General features: G+C 39.5%; 2 protein-coding genes across 9 annotated transcripts in view; both read right to left on the reverse strand.

The window, feature by feature from the left end:
• The window catches only part of ZNF827 (zinc finger protein 827), a 108341-nt gene that overhangs the window by 63800 nt on the left and 19741 nt on the right, over positions 1-24800 (reverse strand). For 6 of the 8 annotated variants that reach the window (XR_014882833.1, XM_085222153.1, XM_085222152.1 and 3 more), the window contains exons 2-4: positions 16583-17593; positions 11249-11421; positions 420-900 (exon numbers count right to left, since the gene is read on the reverse strand). Coding sequence is in view for 7 of the 8 variants with exons in the window: in XM_085222153.1 (XP_085078279.1) it covers positions 420-900; positions 11249-11421; positions 16583-17593 (1665 nt within the window). In the remaining variant the exon portion in view is untranslated. Of the gene's footprint in view, positions 1-419; positions 901-11248; positions 11422-16582; positions 17594-17694; positions 19349-19375; positions 19437-21252; positions 22544-24800 lie in introns of those variants that run through there. The other 2 variants (XM_085222150.1, XM_085222151.1) reach the window with 2 other exon arrangements.
• The window catches only part of SLC10A7 (solute carrier family 10 member 7), a 255974-nt gene continuing 248629 nt past the window's right edge, over positions 17456-24800 (reverse strand). The window contains exon 15 of the transcript XR_014882834.1: positions 17456-17593. The gene's annotated coding sequence lies outside the window, so the exon portion shown is untranslated. The remainder of the gene's footprint in view (positions 17594-24800) is intronic.

The raw sequence follows: 24800 nt of genomic DNA on the forward strand, positions 1-24800 counted from the left end.
TTAACAGATGGGTAAAGGCAGAGAAAAAAGTTAAGAGCTGAATTTTCTAATGTGCTGGGTGCTTGTGACCCTTGGTGATTTTAAACCAGAACTACAAGTAGTTAGCATACCTGAAAAATACACCAAATGAGATTTGCTGAGACGACTGTCAGTGACTATTAAAGCCTGGAAAACAAGTTTTCATTCCCAGTTCCAGGTTTCAATAAACAGCAAAAGCCCTCTCTTTTTGTCTTCTCCCACTTCTTCCCCTCTTCCCTCCATCATGCACTTTTCTTTTTATCCAAAAAACAAGAAATTATAAGTTAAGAAGTTGCAATGCTTTGCTCCCTGAAATTCAATGACTTAGCAAACCCAAGGCAAAGGGTTTCTTAGCCCATAGAAGGAGCAGCTGCTGCTGCTGCTGCTTGCTGCTCAATTACCTGACAGCTTCATAAGAAAATCTGATGCCATCTTGACAGAGATGTCTTGGCTGAATAGTGCTGATGCTGTACTGGCCACAAAGTCAGAGTCTTTCAGCTTTGTGTTGTTGGGGGCTCTGTCAACAGTACTAAGAGCAAAAGGTGCAGCTGAGATGCCATTGTCATCTTTGGGCTCTTCTTTCACTAGTAAAGGTGGAATACCTCCACTAGCCTGCCCAGCCACATCAGATGTTTTAGATACAGATGCTGATCCCATAAGGTCAGGTCCAACTCCTTCCCTCTGTGGTCCCGGGCAGGAGTCACTATTTAGCTGTGGTGACCCCTTCACCTCAGTTTCTGGTATTTCCTCCTTCACTTTGGATTCTGTCCTGAGGAAATGCTGATGGCAACGCATATGGAGTTTCAGGCTGAAGTGGCGGGAGGAGGTAAAAGGGCATAGCTGGCATTGAAAGGTCTCACCCCTGTCTTGGTGCTGATGAACCTGGTTCAAGAGGTGAAAGATAAAAGCATGTGTTAAGCAGAGTAGTTTACTAGCATTATAGAAATCTCAGCTCCATACTCCTCACTGTTTTAAAACAAAAAAATTTAGCTAGTGAGTGAACTCTGCATTCTGAGCACTTGGAAAGAGGTCAGATACTAAGAACAGCAGGACTCTCTCACATATAAGAAACATCTGTTTTCGTATCATGGAAATGATGGAAGTCTGCTTTGGGTGAAACAGATCCCAGTGACCTGTCAGTATGTAAAAAACTTTCAAAATATAACTAGCAACTTCCTTGATTAAAAACAAAACTAAACAAAGAAACTCCAGAAGAGCCTATTTATTACATGTTCTGCTAAGCACGATTATTCTGTGTAACTCATAAATAAAAATTGTTCAGAGGAACCCAGCAAACCATCGTTCTGCACAGCAATATCCACCATCCATTTATCTATCGTTAGGGTAAAAAAAAACCTAACACCTGGCAATACCAAGGCACCACTGAACCACTTGAAATTAATTCCACTGGAAAATAAACTGCTCTGTTATGATAAAATACAAACAGGAGCGATGGTGTCTGTCAGCTAACTCTATAAATCCATTAAATCAGTTAATCCCACTGTCCTTGTATTTTGACTGCAGGCTCTGCCTCATAGAGTCTGCGTGCTCCAACATGACTGCACAATGCTCAGAACCCTCAGGCCTCATCTCAATACCTTTTAAAGAGAACTCCATCCATCCATCCATCTGCAAGGGTTTATGTATTATCTATGAGGGCTGCTCCAAAAGTAATGCCACCTATTAATTACATAGGCCCATAACATCAGAAGCAGATATTGGTGGTATAGCAGTAGAGATTGAAGCTTCCTGACAATACTCCATCAAATTTTTCATTGTGTGACAGAGGGCATCAGAAGAGCAGTGTGACAAAATGGCATCTGGCGTGGAAGTGCATATGACACAAAGATGCGTCACTGAATTCCTGCATGCAGAAAAAAATGGCACCCACTGACATTCAGTGATGCTTGCTGAATGTTTATGGAGACCTAACAGTGGATGTGAGCACACGGAGGTGGTGAGTGGGGTGTTTCAGTGGTGGCAGGGCTGCCAGTGGGTCACCTTTGCTGGTGCAGATTTTTGCATGCAGACCTCTTGTTTGTTGCTGGTGAAAATGCACAGCTAATGGTAGTGACTGTTAAAAAAAAGCCTTTTCAAGCTGAGAATTTGCTTTATCAAGTAGTGTTATTGTGCTCTTTCCAATGTTGTAGTTTCCAAGGAAATAAACAGCAAGCATCACTTTTGGAGCATTCTTCATATTTAAACAGATACACTCATTAATATGAACTACGTATAAGCAATTGTACAACACACAATTTTTAATTAGCACATTACTCATGAAAGGAAAAGAACAATTGAGCTCAGCATAATAGTGGCCAGTGCATGGAAAAGTTTTTTCTCCATAGCTTCATAAATAAATTTTAAACCTTCACATCAGCACTCAAGGCTACTCCCTTCAGGAAGACTGGCAAATACACACACTTGTCCCTTACCAACTGCCGACAAGTTATCAGGACAAATCGGCACCAGAGTGAGCTCCACATATTCACATATTCACTTGTGACTTGAGATGGCTGGAAACATTTCAATAAGACAGAATTTTTATTGGAAAGTGGCCATTTGTTGAATGCAAAACATTTCACCTGAAACACGGAGGGCTTCAATGAACCCTTAGCAAATCAGACATCATTCCCTATCCAGCTGGGTGGCACTCTTATTCTAAATTCTCTGGGTTTGGCTCAGAGGCAGATATGCCAGAGAATCAAAGCTCGCTGCTGAAGTCTAGAAGTCCAAAAGCTCTGAGAGCTCCAGAGCTCCAGCTCCAGTCAAAACTCAGCTTTCCATGAGGGAGCTTGGAAGGCCTAGCTCTAGTTAAGGCTTTCAGTACTTTCTGATTTCCCACAGTGCTGAGACCAACATCCTGAGAGTCCTGGTGCAGGCTGTGGGGGCAGCTGCAGCATTTTCCAAATAAAACTGTTAAAATTCTGACTGGAAGAAGTTTCCCACAGTAAAAGACTTGGCCAGATTCATTCTTTATATAGTAAGAGGAATTCAGTCACAAGATGACATCTACCATTCTCTACATACAGTGGACTTGAACACATGTCCCCAAAAACGTGAAGTTGTGAGACCTCCTTCTTTTAGCCTTCTTGGCATTCAGTGAAAACATATTTCACTGGTGCTGTGTCAATTTGCATTCAGTGGTTCCTCAAGGGCTCTGGAGATAAGGTGCAAAACAAACAGCTACAGAGAATTTCTTTTGGTCTGCCACTTTATAGAAAGACATTCTCAGTATTGCATAAGCATGACATTTACAGACAAAGTAATTTGGGAATCTTAAAATTGCACCTGACAACAACAACAACAAAAAAATTAGAACGGTCTTAGGTTTAGCATTAGCTTTTAAAGCAACAATCTTGCAGAACAGCAGCAGCACAATAATTTCAAAACATTAATAGGTTACAATGGAAACGCCAACCAGGCTGACCATCCTCACTACTGGAAACTGGATGGTCTGTAAGCACAGCAGTATTTAAGCAATTTCCTTCACGAAGAGCACCAAGATGGTACTAATGGTAGCAAGCACTCTCACCATGGCAACTTTCTCTCTTACACCCACTGAGATCTTGTATGCCAGAGCTTGTCTCCAGGATCCCCACCAATCAGCATTTCCCTGCCTACATATTTAACCACTTCTTCTGGAGGCCCTGTATCAGAGCTATCAATACGATGCCTTCGTAGGGCTGTCATCACTGCAGTTGGTGGAAAAGTCTGTGTGGAAGCCACATTCTCTGCCCAGGCACACGGCATGACACCCTGCAATATCTTACGAGAATCAATGAGAATGGGGAGACTGATTCATCTGAATTGGATTTCTCTCCTGTCCAAAGACAACAGCAGTGTCACCAATTAATTTCTCCTATAATGAAGTACTTTATAGCTTGTAGCCAAGGAACGACAGAATTCAAAACCAAACATTTTCAAGCTGTTGGAGCAGGTCCAGAGGGGGGCTCTCCTATGCTATAAGAAGAGTAGAGGCAGCAACTGCTTGTTGCAGAATAAACAAGAAACTCTGTAGAGCTCCACAGAAAGACAATCACAGGAGAGATCCAGGTCACACAGCCCAACAAGGTGCCTTCTCCCTCCAGCAAATGGCTCTTACACTGTGCTAATGCTACCCAAGCCACCAGATGTCCTCTGCAGACTCAACCAGGCTACTGCTGGTAGTGGCAGGGCTACTGCAATGGGAGATGGATAACCCCTAGCATGGATAATCACTGCATCCTGAGCCAGCTCCTATCCCATGCTGACAGCAAGAACCACAGGCAAAAGGAGACGAGGGCAACTGAGAAGTTTTCTCTCGAGTCCCAGTTTCTATCTTCTGAGTTTGCCTCATTTAATTGTGGATATTCTCCTTGACTGTGCAAAGTATATCTTTATTTTAACTTTACTGCCTTCCTGGTCTCAAACAATATTTTGCATTTCTTCAGCTTTTGTTGTGTGTCACTGACGTAAGCTTCAACAGGCCTACACAGTTCTTACAAACTTTAGATGTGGTTTGGGAATTTGGGTACAAGTTAGTTAAAGAAAATTTTTTGTTTGTTTCTTTAATTTCTCTTGCTGCCTCCCCAGTCCCACATTTTAAGAATGATAAAAAAGAGTCAGCTCTATTTCTCTTCTCTACCACATGCATTATTTTGATCTCACCCTCTTTTTAGACTTGCTAGTCCCATTCTTTTTACTTTCTTTTTCAAAAGGAGAAGAAAGTTCTTGCCATCCCACTAGTCATTTTCACTATCATCTTTTAAAACACCTTCTATTACTAATATATCTTTTTGATACACAATATGCATCAGAAGTGAGATCAAAAGTGGCAGCACACCATACGTTTATAACAGCGTAATATTTCCAGTGTTCAGTTCTACTCTATGCATATTTGAATATCTAACATACTTTTTAACCACTGCTGCATATGCCAAGAAAAGGTTTTCATTGAACTGTCTGCAGCGATATCCAGATATTTTCCCTGAGTAGTTACAGTTTGCTATTTTAAAGACAGTCAGGTGCGTGATTAGTTTAAGACTGCTGTTTCCAAGGCAAACTACCTTGTATTTGTCAACAATAACTTCATTTGCCTTTGCATTTGTCTGCCAGCAAGTTCTTTTTATTCCCTTTCAAGTTCTGCCTTTTCTAATCTTGATTCATTGTAGATAAGATTGTATCATTTACAATTCTCTTACCCCACAGCCATCATTTTGTGCAGATTACATTTGTTAAAATACACACAATTCCACTCTTAGTAATGGAACACCCCTCTGATAACCTTTTGTCATGATTAACATTGCTAGTTTCTTCCTACCTTTTGTTTTACCATCTCTTGGTAAATTTCTGATTTGCCACAATACATCAAGTTGCTTAATTTATTTGGCAGCTTCTTGATGAGAAGCTTTGCCAAAGGCTTTTGTAAAGGGCAAACAAATTTCAGCTGATTCTCAAGTCCATGATTTTCTTGACATGCTCAAAACATCTTAGTGGAAGAACACATCACGTTCTTTTACAGAAGCCACGTGTCCCTATCATATCACATTACTCATATCATTGTATGTTCTGTTACATTTTTTTCCTCAACATACTAATATTTCTGGTATCACAAGCAGTTGGTTAAATCAACTTTTCACCCTTATAAGCAACATCCTGGCCAGTTTACCAACCAGTTAAAGTGATGTGATCCCACCTACCTGAAAAGGTGGTAGGGCTGAGGCAAACAGTGACATAGGCTAATCCTGCCATTTTATAGCACCCATCAGGTAGATCTTCACTTGCCCCCTTCCTTATATTTGGGAACAAATTCTCCCTTCCACTTATGAAGCACTGGAAGGGAAGGTTTGGCATTCATCTTTCTTTTGTGGAACTTGAGGTTTTATTGCTTTCTGTTTGTTTGTTTTGTTGGTTTGTCTTTTTTTTTCACACTTGGAATAAGAGGAGATATTTTTCTAAGAACACTAATCCCTAAGCAAAATCAGGATGTCGAGTGAGTGAGAGTGAATGTTCGCTTCTGGCTACTCACTCTGACTTACTTTCAGGAATTTAGTTAGCAGCTTTTTCTTTACCTATTATAGGTTTTCTTTTTCTAACTTACTTTCTTTGATGCAAACTAACACTTTCATGAGGGATATCTGTTAAAATAAAAACAACTACAACCTGTCCATTTACCATACTTGTCCCCCCACTATTTTTGCATTTGTTTGTTCTTGGTCAGTTGGCTCTTTTTCAAACATTGTAGCAAAATGTATTCTACTAAGACCGCATTCGGATACAATTGAAAGGTCTGTATTTTGCATCTTCCAAGTGCACTCTACCATTTCATTTCTGATAAGTTCCTTCATTTTCAAAATATTGCATTTCAAAAGTTTAATTGTAAGACACTAGTTTTGGTATGATCCTTCACCTCAGGATACGTACACTATAGCGTACTTTCTTTTTGAAACTGTTTCCTTGCTTTGCTAAAAAAATGAAGGAAAAAAAGCCTTTCTGCAAGACTGGACTACATATTGAAAATATTGCAATAATATACATATATAACACGTATAAAGTTATTTTATCTTTAAGATTTTAAGACAGCTATGCATTTCACGTCTTACTCTTGCACCATAAGCAGAAAGTGCCAAGATTAAAAGGCAAGTATTTTAAGTAGCTTGTGGCATATATCTGTGTCTCGGGGCACAGACTTCTGTTGCTGGAAAGCTGCGTAAGTTTGCATTACCTCCCCTCAGCTGAGGTGAGGTAATGGAATCATAGGAGCCTCCCGTGGATCTTTACGGTTAGCTTAAACAAAACTAAACAGAAAACTCTCACATAAAATACAGCCAATCTCTTTCTCAATACAGTGAAGATGCTTTAAAGTAACCTGTTCTGTCTTTCACCAAAATGGATTATGAATGATCATTCAGTCTTCTGAACTTTGCTAAGAAAGAAAAAGAGAAAAACAAATCACTAAGGGGCGAGGGGAAGGGTAGTAAGGACCTGTTTACATTCTTCAGAGTCTTTACTCATTCCCACTATTGTGTAATCAACAGCCCTCCTAATCAGTAGGTTGACTATAATCCTCTGAATATGACAGAAGTATTAATCTTACATCACACTGCATAGTCCTTCACAAGAAACAGAAGCAGGAAGATAACTGTGTTCAAGCATCTCACGATCTACTTGCTATTGCATTTGCCTTTTCTGCTAAGTTCAATCTTCCATTTCTTCATTTTCTATCACAACATCATGCTTCAGCACATGTTCACAGCACCAAACTTCTTTTCCACTGCTAGAAGAGTTGGCTCACTCATTTCTGCATTATGTCTATATAGCAGCACAAGGAACAGTTATAGGTATTATTTTTGGCCATATGCTCCTCTTCCTTGTTCCCCTTTCCAAGTACTCAGGCTAATATCCTGTTGCTTTCTTGGAACGTATTTGCATGATCTCACAGGCTAACCTTCCACCAATTGCAGAGGAAGATATGCATATGATCCAAAGATACCAATTGGCCAAAATCTGACTGATGCTTGTGTTACTGCACCAGTAAAAACAGAAAGGCCTGACAACACCTTCCTAAATTACACCACCCCTTTCTGTTGCCTTCTGCAGCTTCAGAACTAGCATTTAGGTTAGTTTTTTCACTCAAAAAGAAAATAACATAGTCAAATTGAGCATGCATTTAGATAAATGGAGAGGAAGACTTGCCGCCTGCCAGGACAGGACACCTCTCTCAGATGCCCATTCATTTTTTCTGTCTTTACTTTCAATACTCTTTAGGCCCCAGGAAACCACGCTATGATACCAGAATCAAATCCTGAGATGTTACTCTCAGATTCCTAGGAAAAAGGGCCAAAACTTGTGGTTATGCAAGCACTATAATTTGTCTCCAAAATAGACTAATAAAATTCTGTCCCGTGTCTATTTTAGGATTTTTCTAAGGTGCCTATCACTGTGGAATTTAAATGCCATATAACAATTATAAATGAAACTACATGCCTTAAAAGGCAATTCACTCAGTCTGTCTTGTTCATTGCACGGAAACATTCCTTCCGTTTCCCTTCTTGCATTTTACTTCCTTGCCCTCAGTTGCGAGCTGGCCAGGCAAAGTGCCTGGAAGAAAGCTTGCATCAACATGGTGGGTAGCACATGTAGATCTGAGCATGGTCAGGGCTGGAGTCTATCCAGCTCTCTCCTTATTAAGATTTTCTTCAGCAGGAAACAAGATATCAAAAATGTTGGCAATGTTATATTCTTGGCCAATGAGTTTGGTGTGTTATAACTGCCGGAAAATAACAGATTATTTATATTATATAGACATTATTCATTAACCTAAACATACACAGAAAATGGGAGTCCCATATGAATACACACACAAACCATTAACGGAAATGAAACTCTAAACTTTCAGATTCAATGGAGAATGCCTACAAGAACACAGAAAAAAAAAAAAGGTACTCCAGCTCAGATCTACGCTGCCTAAGAGGAAATAAAGACAATATTATCAGATTTGGAAGACTGGAGCTGGACAAATATCTCAGCAGGTTTTGTCTGTCATCCTGATCAATGGAACATAAAATTTAAAATTAAAGAGCAGCATTAACAACACCAAAAAAAAACCAACCAACACTGAGCTTGTGATAACATAGTAGAGTAAAAAAATCGACTTATAATGACAAACACCATTCCTAGCACCATAATTTTGCAGTCTCACCTGCAGCTGCTGTTGATTCATGGGGAGAAAGAGAGGAATGGAGAGCTAGAGGCAGCTGTGACTTCATGGGGTTCCTGCCAGGAAGGAGATAAGACCAGGTAGCTCCCAGAGGATTTGGGGACAATGAAAAGAACCGAAATATCCAACTGAGGTTGCCAGAATACGACATCCTAAATCCCAGCTGTGCTGTACTATTTCTGATGTGTATTCACTCAATTTTGAACACTGTTGGTTTATATATATATATATATATGTGTGTGTGTCTATGTTCTAAAACCTCATATTTATTTAGATACAGATTTTAAAGCTGCACGTTTTTATAATCAGAAAAGAAATTTGATTTTTTATTTTTAATCAGAAAAGAAATTTGATTTTTTATTTTTAATCTTGGTATCAATTTATACTTTTTATCAAAGGGAACTCGAAATATATCTGACACTGCTGTTGAACTAATGACTAACATGTCTATATTTCATTCATCTACTACTATGCAAATATTTCAATTTTACACAAACTCTGACTTGATAGACAATGTTTTTATGAATGGACTACGTGAATGAAGAAGTGTGTGAAACCTCTGGAAATTAAGCTAGAATATTATCTTGCAAATATCTGTACTCATGATTTTATGCATCTATTCATAAGACTGCAACAAGAATAAAAGACCAAATACTGGCCAATTAGTTTTATAGAGCAATTGGCTTCATCTTAAATAAAGCAGTTTTACTAGCAAAGATTACTGAGTCCATCACAACCTACATGACTAGACTGCACTGACTGAGGAGACGTAGAATATTACCTACACAATAAATCTAAAAGAGACTCAAAATGAGCTCAAAGCAATAATCACCATACTAACAAATAATAAATACTACTGTTACATTGTTTTTACTAGGAGTTTGTTTTAAGACAACATGGGTTCAGTTAATAAAGGGGTTTAGGTTAGGCAGGGAGCAGAGAAGACTGCAAGGGTTCAGAGAGCCACCATCCTGATAGCACACAGAGACAGTGAAAAAGTTCAGGATGCTGGATGAAATCACATCTGTGACCTTCTACAGAAATCACCACATGAAAAAGTAAGCATAAGCCCTTACCCTGTAAATAATAATTCCAAAAAGGTAAAAAAGGCAGAGATTGAGAATTTCTGCAGGGAATAACAGAGACGTCTTTCACAAAACACGGGACAATAACAAGCCTCTGCCAAAGAAGAGCAAATTTTCAGGTGATGCATGCCTCTGTGCAGACTGTCAACAACTAAAAACAAAAAACTTCCCTTGTTATACTTAGTTCTCATTCTTTCATGTCTTCTACTTAGGATGGCCATCTGAGCCCTCTAATCAACACTGAGTACCAAGTCTTACAAAAAAAAAAAAAAAAAGTTGCAAATACCAAACCTATTTGGAACTGATTAGGTTCAGCATAATACACTAAGGATGCCCAGGAATTGTGCACTTATTTACACTAGCAGAAGTAAGATGTTAACTTTCAGACTTTGATAGGATGATTCCAGACCAAGCAAGGACCTGAAATGCAACATGATCTGCTATTATGATCACTGGAATCATCTGATCTAACACTTAACAGTTACTCAGGCCTAAGCAAGGCGAGACTCCTGTCCAGCCAACTCAAGATTTTGCAATTGCAGCACATTAAAAGTTGAACTGGCATTCCTGTCCCCCCCATACACTGAGAGACCTGTTGTCCAAAACCAATAGAATACAAACTGTAACAAAACATTTCACTGATATTACAATAGCTCAACAGTATTAACAAAATAAACTTTTTACCCTTCCACTTCTTTATCCATGGATTAATGGGCCAGGTACCATTTTTATTTCACCAAGCATGCCCTACCGTATGCAAAGATCAGGTACTTTGTGCTTTGCAATCATACAGTACTTCTGCTAAATAGACTTGTTCTTCTAAACTTCTTTTACATTTCTATAGTTCTCTATATCAACGCGAATGTTGGTTAAGCTTCTTTAGGAGTCTAAAGCGTAGGCTGAATTAAAAACATATCTTAAGTTTAGTAAAAACACTTCAAAACATAACATTACGGTATAACTTCTTTTTCATCATTTTGGATGCTTCATTTCTGGAGTATCTGCAGTTAAAAACCATGGCAAGAATAAAACTAAAACTGCAGAGCTGTAGGCCAAGTTTCTACACTCCGTTAGTGTATTGCAATGGCAGAAAGATACTAGCATGCATCCTGAAAGCAGAACCACTGTGTTTGCTTGGTGTCACATCTCAGCTAATGTCCCCGCTTCTGGTGGTTCCAGGTCCATAACTAAATCTATCAAAGACAACTTGTGCTGCATCAAGTGGGCGTAGACAAGGCAGTTTCCACACAACATAAAATGGAAAGGCAAGCAAAGGAAAACAATTTATTTCTTTATCTATTTCTGGTGTCTTTATTTAAATAAAGACATAATTATAGCATTAATAGTGAACTTTAATTCTTGCAAATGCCACTGAAGTATGTTTGTTGCACTATCATTTCTTGATTGACAAGTCAAATGTTTTGATAGTCAGTAGCGCTCCCCTTACCTTCATGTGTGATTTGAGATTGTCCTTACGCGCACAGCGAAACGGACAGAGTGGACACTGATGACTTTTCAAACCTGTATGAATCACCATGTGCCGTTTCCAGTAACTCTTCCTCTTGATAACCAAACCACAGATTGGACACTGGAAGGGTTTTCCTCCTTCTTCTTCTGAGGCTTAGCAGAAGGGGGAAGAGAAAGAGAGGATCCTTTACACACACTTGTTGAATGCTTTTCTCCTGTAAACGTACTCAAGATACCATTTTTCAGTGCTAGAATTTCATCTGCAAAGGGACATAACAGTCAAACAACAACACGTACCAGAAATTTCAGTTCCTCCCCCACATGTCCCTTTCCCAGTTAATCTAGTTTTTCTCCCTCTAAGAAAGGTCACAATAATTTAATAAAGGTTAATGTCCCAAACATCCTCTGGCTAATCAGTAGGGGATGCCATTCTGTCTCACCTGGTGCTAATGTTCCTTATAATTTAACAGAACTGAGATGGATGTCTCTCATAATCATCACTTTTCAGCCTCATTTCCTATCAAATGCCAGTTGTAGTCGGGTATGGAAAATATGCTTAATTGTTCAAAAATGATCCATTCCCATATCCGATGGTTAGCCAGGAGAACATGGGGGATATAAAACACAGAGCAATTCATAGCTTAACTGATAAGCATGCTGGCATTGCATCCTAGATATATTTAACCGGAGAACTGTTTAACTAGGGCTCAAGCAGATGCTGCTGCAACTTCAGCCATCAGGAGTCCTAGGGTCATGGGTTTCCTTCTACTCTGCTAGCTACCAGGGCATTAAATCCACTGCCTTCCGAAACATTTTCACTCTGCTTTACTATGCTAAGATACTAACAGGATTTGATGGCATTTGTCAAGTAAATATGGTTAGTCCACTGTGTGTGGAACCATATCAAGGCTGATGGAAAGAGAAATTCCTTGCTGCTGATCATACACAAGTAACCATCCATTCTTTCCCTCATTACAACTTCCTCTGCTTACTACAAAAGCTTAGAATTACAACAGAATTTGAAGCCTTTTATCAAGACTGCTTTCAAATATCCAGAGTTCAACAGTGCTTATCCCTCCTATCTGGAATGTCTCTCAGAACATTTCACCTCATTTTTATCAGTTATTTCCTTCTGATAAGAATATAGCAAACACCAAATTCCCTTGATGAGGAACTATATAGTAAAAACCTCCAGAAAGATTTATCATATCCTCAAAAATAATTCCTCTTACTAAGTAGGAAACAAAGACTATAATTCCACCAATTAGGTACTAATTATCTAAGTGCAAAAAAAGGACACATTGACAAAGCATGTACTTTTGCCATTTTAGAAATTCTATTCATGAAATTTTCTATCACACTTATTATCAAAGTGTTCCCCTCTCTGAATCTCTAAAGATCATGCCAAAACCAATGCTATAATTACTTGTTTCACTTTTTTAGCATCTTTACTTACTTCTTCACAAAAAAAATGTGAGAAAGACAATACAAAGAAATACATATTGTTAGCTTTTTTTCCCTATCATTTATTTCCCTTCTCTCGTTACCTTTTCTCCAGCATCTGGCTACCATGAAAGATTCAGAACAGAAATGTGTAACAAGCCTTCTATTACTATTTTTCCTGCCCACTAAAAATAAATCTCCAAGCAAGATGAACCAATAGCAATTCAGCACTTCACAAAAGAACTGGACCAAATGCCTTCTGCCTTCTGGGCGGCGTGAGGAGGGGCTGAGCAGCTAGGCAGGAAGGGAGGCAGGCAGGTCGTGCACACACAGCCACCGTAAGCAAGCCTTAGGGTGAGGAGCAAAGGGTGGGTATGGTGGTGGGCAGCGGGGCTGCAGTCTTTTGTCAAGATACGGTACAACATGTGGCTCTTCTGGGAGTGAGTAATGGTGAAGCCAAATGGCAGCCCACCACTGCTGGTGGATGTCATGAGTGGCCCGAGTGTGCTAGCAGTACCTTTGGTGAGCAGCGGCTCATTTCAGCTTTCCCTCTGCTTCTGGGCCTTCAGTGCATATAAATATCTAAAGGGCAGGGGCCAAATGGATGAGGCCAGGCTCGTTACAGCAGTGCCCGGTGACGGAACAAGGGGCAACGGCACAAACTACAATACAGGAAGTTCCATACAAACATGAGAAAGAACTTCTTTACTTTGAGTGTTACAGAGCACTGGAACAATCTACCCAAAAGGCGTCTCCTACCCTGGAGATACTCAAAACCCACCTGGACACCTTCCTGTGTAAACTGCTCTAGGGAACCTGCTTTAGCAGGGGAGTTAAACTAGATCAGAGGTCCCTTCCAGCCCCTATGACTCTGCAATTCTGTGATTTCACCAATAATAATGTTAATTAATGGTGAATGGGAATTACATCGACCCTGTTCAAAGCTCAGCCATGTTAGCTCTTTACTTCGTATACCTTAGCAAAAGGAAAAAAAAAATGGTGTCTTCAGCTTTCCTTCATTTACACTGACATCTATTTTATGTCACACAGCATCAATTACTTGAAAAAAAGTGAACTGAGAATTAACCAGGAAGAAAATCTGGGAATAAAACTGCAAGCATTGCAGACAAAAAGTTATTACCAAGCAAATATTCAGTCAGTTAAAAAAAAAAAAAAGGGTCTGCTGCCTATACTCTTTCAGAAATGATATCAGAATTTTAACAGAGATTACAGACTTCCTTTTAAGTTTGATCCAAAACATGTAAGCACTTAATAAAGCTGGCAATATTAGCAAATTGACCGCTAACAAAATTAGCCTTCTCTTTACCATTTCACTCTAATCCATACAAGTAATGATCAAGCCCACCAAACCCGACCTGCAGCATCATTGTGATGATGTTCTTGTAAGTCACAGCTCCAGCCTCTTGCCTGAAATATGTCTGACCAAACAGCTCAAAATCACAGACAAAAGAGCAGCAGGAATACTCTTGTTATTAACATCTGCTTCAAAATAACCTCCATCTTTGTTGCTCCTCACTTATCAACATATAATTAATCTTACAGAGTACTGATCTTATAACCAAAGCAGGACGTTGCTGGTGGGTAAGTAAAACAGATTTGTAACAACAAAGTAAAATCACCAGTACCTTAAATACTCTAAGCACAATAGGGGAGCAAAATCTATGCTTACTGGTCTGGGAACAAACCAAAAACCCTAGGTCTCAAGAAGCAACTAGACACACAATAACAGATTATAACAGCATTATAAAGTGAAATATTGGTTTTTTGCTTTTAATGCCATCAGGTCATAAATGCAAAAGAAATTGAGAACGTGTGACATTTATTTTTATGGTAAAAATACACATGCTCTGCTACCCTACACAACTTTTTACAGAATTTTCCAATCAAAGGTCACTTCTGACCTTTTTGACTAACAGTGACTTTTTTTTTTGTGAGCTCCATTCCTCCATGGCCAAAGGAAACAAAGAATCTGGCTTTCCACAATCAACATCAACAAGATATGCTAACCAGCAGCTTGCCTTTTTGTTTTCAGTTGGTTAATTATTTAGAAAGGAAAAACTTAATTGTGTAATAGAAAACCGACTTAGAAGATCTTTTGTTATGAACATTACACTATAAAGTCAGCTTAGATGCCAACTGGCACTGGCCCAGCGCATATAAACTGAAAGGAAACGCCCTTCCTCTTGGGATCCTAGTCCCATGTATTATAAAAAATGAATAGTTGTTCCTTGGTTACCAAGGACCTGAGGCAGTCGGCCCCTATTGTTATCTTTCAGCAGTACAGTAAGCTAGGGCCTTCAGCAAAGAGAACAGTTGCTAGGAATTTGCTGCATCAGAGCTGGTTTATGAAGTGCTGGTACTACCAGAGCCAGAGCATTCCCCTAGTATAAGCTGCACAGACAAAGTGCACAGTTTGTTAGTTGAACACAGAACCCGGACTTTATTACAAATATTTACCTTTCCCTAGTGAAAAGGGAGAAGAGCTGCTTTTTTCCCAGCAAGAAACAAACTAATAACTACAAATAAATTTTAACCTTTCTCCTTTCCTGTAAGAAGACCAGTCTGTATCAGAAAGTTGCATTAAATTAACGCCCAACACAAAGGGGCCTTTTTTTGGTTTAGCTTCTATTACTCTGAAAAGGACTTTATTTAAACAAATGAGAACCTTATGCCAAGACCCAAGGCAAGGAAAGTTTGCCACTTTAGCTTCCTTAGCAAAATATACCAGCAAAGCCCTTGCAGAACACTTGCATCTTGCAGCAAAAAACTGCTCTCAGCTGCACCTCATCAGATCCTTTTCCTACAATGCCCACATCAGGCTCCCCAACTGATTTGCTGCACTTGTACAGTCAGGCTAACGTTCCTGACAAATTCAGACTGATGCAGCTCTAATGTACTGAACCAATTTGTGCACCCTGTGAAGATACCTGGTGAGCTTCCTTATTCCCTACAGGACAATACCAGTGGAGGAAGAACGCTGATATTAGACATGAGAAGTGTGTATTTTCTACTAGAAATACATACTACTGATGTGAACATTTAATAAAAAGAGGTGAAAGAAATCTTGTTTTTCCTAATTTTGAAGATGGATAATTTATGTTCTCCTGCATGGCCTACCAGTCCTTCAAAGCTTTTGTCACCAGGGCTATTTTTTTTTATTCCCCGTAAGCCCAGTTCCTTGGATGTCAACAGTTGGAACTGGTGGAGAGAAGGCTCAAGTGAGAAATGGTCTTGTTGAGCTAAATCAGAGAAAGGCAGTTCACTTTTTTTTTTTTTTTTTTTTTAAGAAGACAAAGCTTTGTAAAAGACTGAACATGTGAGATTTGTTCATGCTGCAAAAAAAAATTTAATGAAAAGTGGCAACATAATAATATACTCTGGTAAATTAGGACAGGGTAGTAAGCGATTGTACAAAAGTCCATTTGTGACAGAGACAGCAGGAGGGAGAATTCTTCCTTGTCCAGTATTTCAAAAGCACTAGTTTTGTATATGCTCACTGATACTGTGAGCTCCCTAACAGGGATTCTTTGATCTTCTCCATTAAATACTTCTGTGGATTTATTTTGAATGTGGTGGGGGGGGGGAAATGGCATTGTATGAAATTTAAAAAAAAAAAAAAAAAAAAAATTACTGAACTGAACCCTTATATCTTTCAAAGAATGGAAACATTTGTGACAGTTGGGTCATCAACTGGTATTTCAAAAAGCTTTTCTATTGTTTCCCCACAGTACTTAATTATTGTTCTCATAATACACAGAGTCAAAACAAATCCAGACCCATTGAAGAGATACTATATAAGGCTATAGAAAAACAAATGCATTCTATTTAGTTGCTCAAACCATATCCATACCTGTACTTGTGGGTTTGGATGCTCTTCCCTTAGAGACTGGCAGTAACAATAATTCCAAAGACTGTGGTGGAGTTGCTTTCTCTTGCTTCATCTCTGAAAGCTGCAGGGGATCCTCAGCAACCAGTGATTTCTTCTTCTCTGCCAACAGGGTGCCTGCAGCCCTTGCAGCAACCTCTTTGAGCAGGGCAGCTGAAGAGGTCATAGAAGCCAGAGAAAGGAAAGAGCTAGCTGGAGGCGGGTGCTCCTGCCCAGGAGTCATGCTTCTTTCACTCACTTTTTTTGATAAAGCTGCTAATGTGGAGCTGGCAGACTGAGAGCTAAAAGGTGAGGAAAAGGATTCAAATCTTATATTATCTTCCGTCCTTGAAAGAGATCTGTCCTGCAGAACAGCATTGGCTGCGGCTTTCAGTTTCAGGATAGCTGAATCGGGGGACAAACCACAGGTGGTGGTTGAGTTTGGCAACCACTTACCTTGATTCCATATAAAGTGACTACTTGCATTGTATTGGTCACTTTGTTCCTGTTTCTCAGCTAGCTTTCTGGCAAGCACGCTGAGCTGCTGGGCATGGTGAGCAGGTGGAGAGAAGGAGAGATTTGAGCCAAGATTTACAGGGGACTCAACTCTGCCATTGACTGTAACAGCAGCATCCAGCTTGAGGGAGCCAGCCTCCAACAGCCGCCTCAGGTTACTACTCAGTGGCTTATTTGAACCAGGAGGCTCTTCCTCACACAGAGATGACGCATCAGGAGAAAGGTGCTCTTTGCTCTGTAATGTGTCTCTTAGTGCTTCATTTTCAATGGTTCCCAACTCCGCTGTGTTGCTGCTAGGAGTCGCACTTCCCAAAGAGGTATCTGGGGAAGTGGACTGATCTCGGATTCTGTCTTCAAGAGACAACTTAAAGTTCTCCTGGACTTCTCCATATGATGCTTCTGAAGGAGTCTCTGAAGAATTTCCAAACCAGCGTTCTTCTTCACTGAGTTCACCTTCCACTTCTTCCTGTCTGGTACCATCTGTATGGAACCAAGAATAACAGTATTATTTCCAAATCTCTTCAAAGTAATTCCTTAATATAGAGCATATTTGGCTCTGCACAAGTCTCCTGAATAATCACCTAACATTCAACTGAAGTGCATGGACTTGGCATCAGTCTGGATTAAGTGATCAGGGAAAAGTGTTTTGAAAATGAAAAAGGGTTCATTTGAAGACAAAAGCATGGAAGCTTGTCATCGTTCAGTCTGTGTGACTAAAACAGCTAAAACTGCAGCAATACAAACATGCCACAAATACATACCATGGCACCACTCATACATTGCGATGATTACTAGAGTAGTTTGCACATCCCGCAAAACGTTACGATCTCTGGGGTACAAAGCAAGGATTTAATAGGCCCAGAAAGTACTGGATACTTGAGTCTCAGCACAGATAACAGGCATGCTTTCAAAAGCAGATCAGCTGTATAGCTGTTCAAAGAAGTTTCTTCCAAAGACTTTAAATCTCAGCCCAATCCTGCAGTGACCCCTATCTAAAATATAATAAAATTTATACCAATAATACACACTTCATGTCTGAATAGCTGAAATGACTAATACATGAATGCAAGCTAAGGCTCTAGTCTCTCCAATTATTTGGAAGAGAAATATTGTACATTTAAAACCCTTTTTTTATATGTATTACTTGTTTTTCATTTGATTGTCACTCCTCATCAAAGTTTCAAACTACATATAGATATATATTTAAATATAAATTGTTGGTCTCAATGCAATTAGTTATATTTTCTCTTCTGGGTAATTGTACTACATCTAGTTTCTCCACAGACCTAACTGGCAGTGTTTATAGAGCTGTGTCCCTAGGTTGCTCTTCTTTCTCTAAGGTATGTAAAGTAATACAGATGTGACCGAGGCTTTTTGTTTTTTTTGGTTTTCTTTTCCAGATCTTGCAGGCCAATCAGAATATAGTCAAGAACAGCAACAATGCCAGAACTGAATTCATGTTATTGTCTCTTGTCAGACACCTCTCACATTTCTCACTCTTAGACTCAGTGTCCCTAGCTACAAAACAATCTTTGTAATCACACTACAGCAAAACAAAAGGACTTAATATAACCCTCCTCTGACATTCTGGAAATAAGCCTGCATGATATGTATTGTATCTATAATCATGTATTATTTCTAGACTCCTTATTTAATTCCTGCAAATTGCAAAGCTTGGAGAGAAGTTGACAAATAAAATCTTACGTTTGTATTATTACTTTGATCCAATGAACGTAAGAAGGAAAAATCTAGCCAACTGCTAGATCTACATCTTAAATGTAGAGTTAACAGCATACAATCTGAAGGCAAAGTTATTTATTTTTAGATGTTACATGCAATATGAGGAATAGTGCCTCTTAGTATAAGTTTCTTTTACTCAAAAGCTCTTGAATTTCTTTCACCGTTTTAAGACCCTATGGAGAAACGACTCCGTTTCCTTAGACTAGTATTTTAATTAGAAGATTTAGCATCATTGCTATTCAAAACAAAACCAAGAAAAACCCAAAGCACTTATCTAAAATTATTTTGATGCCACCCAAGTTAACATCACAGACACAGCAATGTTAGCAGCAGCTTAAGCATAAAGGCCAGTATCAGGTACATTCCAATAAAGAAGAAACATGCAAAACAGTCACGTCAGCACATAAGGCAGCTTGCAGGAAAACTGAACATATTCCCTCTTCATCCTGGAGCACTACCAAGTAACCTGAGAGATAGCTACAGAGCTGAGTGCAGCCAGAGGAGAGATCTGTCCACACTTACCTGAAGCAAGCAAATTACGGACTGGGAGCCAAGAAAGCATCTTGCTGGCACTTTCCTTGACCTGACAGACCAAGAAGAGGGCACAGCAGAGAGCTGACACCACTGCACAGCTTTGGAGACAGAGCCTGCCTACATCCTACCGCTTAAATTCATGTATGTTTACGTTTGTCTGTGTTAAAACATCCTCCCCGCACCAAAACCTCTCTCTCCGTGTCTCCATTCTCTGTCCATAAATAATAAGGGAGAATTGTATTTCCTTCCTCTCAGTCATCAAAAAATTACAGTTTGAGGGATAAATAGGTTTCTTTTAAGAGAAATTTCCAATTTAATAAACCTCCAAATTTCTCTGTTCCTTGACACGTACCTCTTCCTTATGTTGATGATTCCTAGATGCAATCAGTCCTTTAAAATACCTGTTAAATAAGACTGTTCTTAAAAATCTTGTTCATCCTACTTGCACTGGAACTTAATTCTTCCCTCTCACCTCTATCAGTTTTTGCAGTAACCACAAAAGAAACGTCCCACCTATATTTTCACTATCTATTCTCCTTTCTACGGCTGACAACCCAGGAAATACTCACAGTAGGGACACTGGCAAATTGACAGTAAGGATGTGGGGTGTGGAACCACATCTGCTCTGGCAGAGCCACAATACGGCCTTCTTTGACACTAACACAAATACACAATATCTGGAACTAAAAAAAGACAGCAAAGGCAGACAAGACAGTAACAGACAGTAACATAACTTGGATCACTGTTCTTTTCCCAGAGATACACATTCTCCATCGGTCTTGCCCATAGTAAGGGCAGCCAACAGCATACTATTGACAGGGAGCTGCGGGAGTGAAGTTCTTATCTTTTTCACTTAAGAGGTTGCCATCAAGGCCAGAAATTCCCTTCAGCGTGGGCAGTGCACAGAGCTCCCCCTCCTGTTGTTCATCTGCCTGGACCTACTCAAGCTTGCTCAAATCTTCCAAGTGGTCTGTACAAAAAACATGGGCAAATTTCCTCTGCGGCATCTCTAATCTAAAATCCAAAATCCAACTGGACTTCTCTTTTTTTTTTTTTTTCCTCCCCCTTTTCTTTTTTTTTTTTTCCAGTACAGTTTCTTTCAGTACACAAAAAATCAGACCTCTAACTGCTGACACAGTTCTAATTTTCCTTTCCTGAGTAATTCCCACAGCTGCCGCAGTATCAAGTCCACTGTACTTTAGGGCTGTAAGGTTAATGCTGAAAAAGCCAGCATCAGTGTCTTATCATGAACTCAGTCAAGCCTCCTTTTAAACACTAGTGAATTGGTTTAGAAGCATAACTGTGAAGCCTGACAATTTCACTTCTAAGCAAAGTTGCCATTCAAGGCCTTTAGGGCAGGACTTTAATTCACATAGACTCACAAGCCTTTGAACAAGCTTCAGAACTCTAGAAGTCAGCCCAACCCATCGACTCACACACCTTCAAAATGAACAAAACCTTTCTCAGAACTCAGGGGATGAGTCCATGGGACACCCAGTCCAAGTCTAACTGAAGCAAGAGCCAATCTCCACGTGCTTGTCAAGAAATTTCAGCTGAATTCCCTACGTGTGGCAAAAGGTCTGCGTGGTGCATTTTCTCCTCCTCTTCCAACACAACTAAGGAGCTCCAGTGAGAAGTGCTTGAAAGCTTAGTAGCTTAGCTGAGTAGAAATGCAATCCCACATTTACGTTTCTTCTCTCCACAAACATACTACAGTTTGTTATTAAACAATTACTTAATGGATGCTCAGCTACAAGCATTTCATTCTTAATTAAGTCCAAAATGCTAAATGTAGGTAAGAAAGCACATGGAAATTGCAAAATAGGGAAAGTTAACTTAAAAGTTAAGGACAAATTCTCACCAACCTCATTTAGAACAAGACCTTGCTGGGAATCTGCCAACAGTTAACTAGTAACTGCTCATCAGATTGGCTCTTCTCAACATGATTTCAGATTCAAGACATGTTAGCACTTCTCTCTCCTGATTTCCACGGCAGTTCTGAAGGGAACTCTGCTTCCCAAATCACCTTTCTCTAGCAGAGACTGGTACAGTTATAGGTGTCCTGCATGCTTCAGCAATGTGCCATCACACTGCACCAGGAACCTCAAACAAGTACTTTCCACTCCCGTCAGCATCAACGTGTTGTTGGGCCACTGATGTAGCCCATTATCCAACAATCTCTGGCAAAGTCACAAATGTGTGCAAAAGCACTGCTTGAAGAAACGCCAGTTTCCCATGCTTGCCTTCTTGTTTGCTTGTTTTCAAATACAGAAAAGTTCTGTTTCCCCTTTCAAGAGTTGTTTGACAGACAAATCTTATTAATCCCAAACTGTGTTATTTCATATTGAGAGTATCTGCTCCTTTACGTAGAATCACGATTAGAACTTGACTGTGATTTCAATAAAGGTGTAAATATTAACTGCCCAAACTACTAAACTCTGAAAATTGAAAAAAAGACAAACAAGTTTATTGATTTATATACTAAGCCATCCGATTAAAATGTGAGAAATTCTAGCTACACCTTATGCAAAGTAATGTAATGGCACACGTTCCACTGATGAAAGCAGCAAGTGTTCCACAATGCCAGACTGTGTGGACCTGGAGCACTGAAATATGAATGTAGTAGACTACACGTAGGAACAGTCTATGAAGCACAAGGAAAAGGTAAGAGTCTTCAAGGCACCGAGCGACAGGCGTGGGCAGTGAAAGCATTATTGCAGAAACACCATGGGGACCACCAGATTATCTGGATAGTTGGAAGGAATCTGTCGCAAAGAGTTTGAATTTTCCTTGTAAAAGGGACATAATTTCACTTTAATTATTCAGTGCAAAGATTGAGTTACAGAACTTCAATACAGAATTAACATTGCATATGGATATTTATATTCCTCCCTATACTATAGTGACATGAAACATATGTAAATCATAATTATGGGATTACAGAATGAAAATTAAAACAAATATAAAAGAAGGTGTATGTCAAATCATTTCAAAGAAATGCTTACAGGAAAATAGCTCATGAGATAGATTAGTTAAGATTGCCCTAACTTCAACAGTCATGCTCCAAGAAAAGTCTGAGAGTCTACAGACGCAGGAATTGACTGTGATAGAAGGCTTCGTTCCTATTATCTTGATATCAAATACTTGATGTATATAAAGGTTTCAGATATGATCATTCAAGTTTGTCTCAATCTAAATAACTTACAGCTGCATTCGTTGGCTACTTGGCATCCGAGTAATCTTCCCAGTTTTTTGCTCCAATACACTTCTGGCTCTTATCTCTGATATTTTCCTACCCTTGAGCTTTTGTTTAGTCTAACTGAAGCTCGATTAACCTGGGAGTATAAGCAGCAGTGTAACAGCATATCTTATTCCATCTGCAATGCCTATCATAATCCATTTTATATATTATCTCATACTACACACTATACCACGGCCTACTGAAAGAGTAGGTCATCCTAGTTATAGGTGTACACTGGGGAACTGAGGAGCCCTGCAAGATGTCTAAAGAATTTACAGGGTTGCATTAAATGAACCAGAAAGCCATCCGTGAGGAGTTCCATGGAACCAAAGAGTGACTTAGATGAGTGGTCAAATTAAAAAAAACAAGCATTTTGTAGAAAGAAAACAAACAACAACCGAACAATCTAGAGTTTGGCTTCGTGTGCCTTTTATCAAGAACAGCAAGAAAAGAGAGAGACGTAATGAGGATGAGAAGCAGCTGAGAACAGAGAAGGCATGGATAACTGTAAAGGCAGTTGTCTAGTCAAGGACAAGAAAGAGGTGAGACAAAGTAAATCTCTGTACTCATGTCTGGCTTCCAGGAAGGTTTCAACCACCACCGTTAACACATCAAGATTCCATGCCCTGCTCTCTCCCATCTCCTTCCTTTGCTATCCATCAAACAAGGATTAAGGACCTGGCCACAGGCCAAACTGCACTGTTCTGACAGTCCGTTGCAAAATACACTCTCTTTACAGGTGCTGCAACCCAGATTCCGTCACAACCATTACCACCAGCATCATATCCAAGTAAGACGAGTTTCCCATCATACAGTGCAGCACATTCAGGAAGAGAATGCAGCTCCACCAAGTCTCTGTTATAGCCCTGCAACAGTCAATCAACTGCTGACGTACGTACTCCAGCCCTTTAAAATTGGAGTACATAAAGATGCTCTCTTCCTGAAGTCAAACCGATTAAGTACCACTGGCAAAGAAACCTTGAAATTTGTCAGAGTGGTTGCTAGTCACCCTGGGCAGAACAGTTTTAGTGAAGTACAGAAAGTAGAAGCCATACTGGAGAGGATCCAGGATAAAATTAGAGAAGAGGAACTTGAAGTCCTCACTGTTAACAGAATATTCAGTGAGAACAATCAGCCACAGAAGTATCATGGCAGAATTTAGTGTAGACCAGAAAATAGAATGAAGGTGCTAAGGACTGAATGCAGTAAATATCTTTAGATGAAGTATGTACATTGTGTATCATTTTAGCAATGAAAAAAAATTACTACAAGAGATCACTCAGTATTACCACCTTACTTCCTAACTCACATTATCTCATATTCACAGAAATCCTTGCTAATTACACAGCCAGATAGTACCAAAAGCAATAATGACAAGCTTTAAAATGACAGCCATATCTGGGAAGTCTATTCTGGCATATCCTATAGAAATCACTTCATCCAGTCCCCTACAAACTACCCTTTTTGTATTCAAGGTGTCTTTTCAAGCACTTTTTTTTTTTTTTTTTTTAAGAAGTGTTTTTATCATTTCTTTGGTTTCAACAAAAAGACACACCCCCCAGATTACGTGGATGTTCAGTCTATAGGACTACTTCAGAGAAGCTGGGTGCTCTGTACACGGACATACCCAAACTCCACCTCTAAAAAGCATTTACAGTCACATTTGATTAGGCTATACATCCGGAGCAGTAGCACTGGTAGCACTGTTGATTTTCCCAAGGGGATGCTTGCAAGAAAAACATGATTCTAATAAAGACACAAAGGCCTGCCTTAACTTCTTTTATTACATCAACAGCAGCAAATAAAACTTAGAAGTCACAGTTACATAAACAGTCATGTGCTAGAGTGCCCTCAGTCCCCTATTTTCCCTTCATCATTTCTGTGACCTATAATAGGTAAGCAGCACAGTAAGTCACTGTCCTCTTTCAACAGAATTTCTGGCTCGCTCACTTATCAACGGGATGATTATTCAACTCTTGACCTCATCACAAAATGGTTTAGCAGTGTTGCTGGTGCTTGAACCAAATTTCTCTACTGCAGGCTGACCCAGAGAGAGTAGCACAGCTGCAAGAAGGAACTGCCAAAAAGCGATAACTCTTCTGTTCTGTCCTTCACCCCTGTGTTTAAGATGTGTGAAAATATTCACACAATTAGATAGGAAAGAAGCCCTAG

The sequence above is a fragment of the Meleagris gallopavo genome, chromosome 4 (genome assembly GCF_905368555.1).
Source record: "Meleagris gallopavo chromosome 4, MGAL_WU_HG_1.1, whole genome shotgun sequence".
NCBI classification, from domain to species: Eukaryota; Metazoa; Chordata; class Aves; order Galliformes; family Phasianidae; genus Meleagris; species Meleagris gallopavo.